Source organism: Lathyrus oleraceus, chromosome 5, assembly GCF_024323335.1.
Source record: "Lathyrus oleraceus cultivar Zhongwan6 chromosome 5, CAAS_Psat_ZW6_1.0, whole genome shotgun sequence".
Classification (NCBI taxonomy): Eukaryota; Viridiplantae; Streptophyta; class Magnoliopsida; order Fabales; family Fabaceae; genus Lathyrus; species Lathyrus oleraceus.
In genome coordinates this window covers 534452873-534454161 of record NC_066583.1, presented here as the reverse complement: position 1 = coordinate 534454161, position 1289 = coordinate 534452873, and the positions used below count along the sequence as shown (strand labels likewise).

At 31.6% G+C, this 1289-nt stretch overlaps 1 protein-coding gene across 1 annotated transcript; it reads left to right on the top strand.

The window, feature by feature from the left end:
• Positions 1-386: 386 nt before the first annotated feature.
• On the top strand, positions 387-1071 carry LOC127086161 (uncharacterized). The gene is made up of 2 exons (XM_051026883.1): positions 387-587; positions 687-1071. The coding sequence occupies exons 1-2, from the start codon at positions 496-498 to the stop codon at positions 922-924; spliced, it is 330 nt and encodes a 109-aa protein (XP_050882840.1). The 5' UTR covers positions 387-495; the 3' UTR covers positions 925-1071.
• Positions 1072-1289: the final 218 nt, after the last annotated feature.

The following is a 1289-nucleotide window of genomic DNA, read 5'->3' as shown; positions in this document are numbered from 1 at the left end:
GTTGAGTTCCAAGCTACAAGATTTTATTACCAACCAATTCAACGGTCTAACTCTTTGAAAATATAAGGAACGAGTAGAAAGTCAAGTACATACCAATTTGATCAATTCTCGTATCAATGTCGCCATCAAAGATCGATAATAAGTGTCACAATATATATTTTATAAAATTTAACTTATGAAATACGAGCACTACTCTTTTATATTGCAAAAACAAGTTGAAATAAAACGGAAAAAAACAAAAGAATAACGGGCTGAGTCAAATAAAGTGGCACTAGTAAGAACAAAGAGTTGATCACCAACCCATAGAGAAGGGTTCTAGATTGAACATTTGAAAATTACGCGTTGTATTTGTCTTCAATAGTTCCTATAAATCAAACCTTCAATTCAACATTACCACAATATAGAGAACACACTAACATTTACTACTATAAGCAAGCTGATTCTGCGTTATTAATTATAGAGAAAATCAAGTTTGATTAAAAAAAGCACTTTCTCATGGCTCTTGCTGCTTGTAGTTTCATACAAATGCCACTGCTGCGAACAAATAAATTTAAATCTTCTCCTACAAAACCTATGATTATTACCATGTAAGTATATACAAATATTTGACTAATATTTTCATCAAGTAATCGTATATTCTTGTGCATAAACATGAACTAATATTTTGTTTTTGTTGATATGATCAGAACATGTGTTAACCATAAATATAAAGCTAAACAAGTTGATAGAAGCAGAAATGGAGGATATGGACCTGGCCCACAGACGAATGGTATTAATCTCCAAAGCGCAAAAACAACAACTAGAAATCTTCAACTTGATAACGTTTATGCTACCACCGCTTTGAGTAGTGTCGATGATGAAGATAATCACAACACAACTAGTCCTAAAAGGATTGGCAACGTAGATTATCATTATGAAATATGAATTGAATGTGCATACATGGTGTCAATTTTGTCAACAAAAAAAATCACCATGAAATCAACAAGTTGTAATCATGCAATGATAGAAACTGATGTATAGAATGAATTTACAGAATAACAATACAGGTTTAATGAAAAGTCTTTAAATCAAGTAGAGAAGGATTAAGAAACTGCTTGTATAAAGTTATAGATAAAGTTTCATAACATATCATGTGTTCGAAACACCACATACAGACAGTACCAGTACCCACCTTATTGCATTCTATTAACATAGTTTGTGCATTAGAATCAAATTGTTGGATTTAAGCGTGGTTCCTTAATAAAGTTGGAACATCTATTTATGGTTATCGAACCGAATAGTGGTGTTGT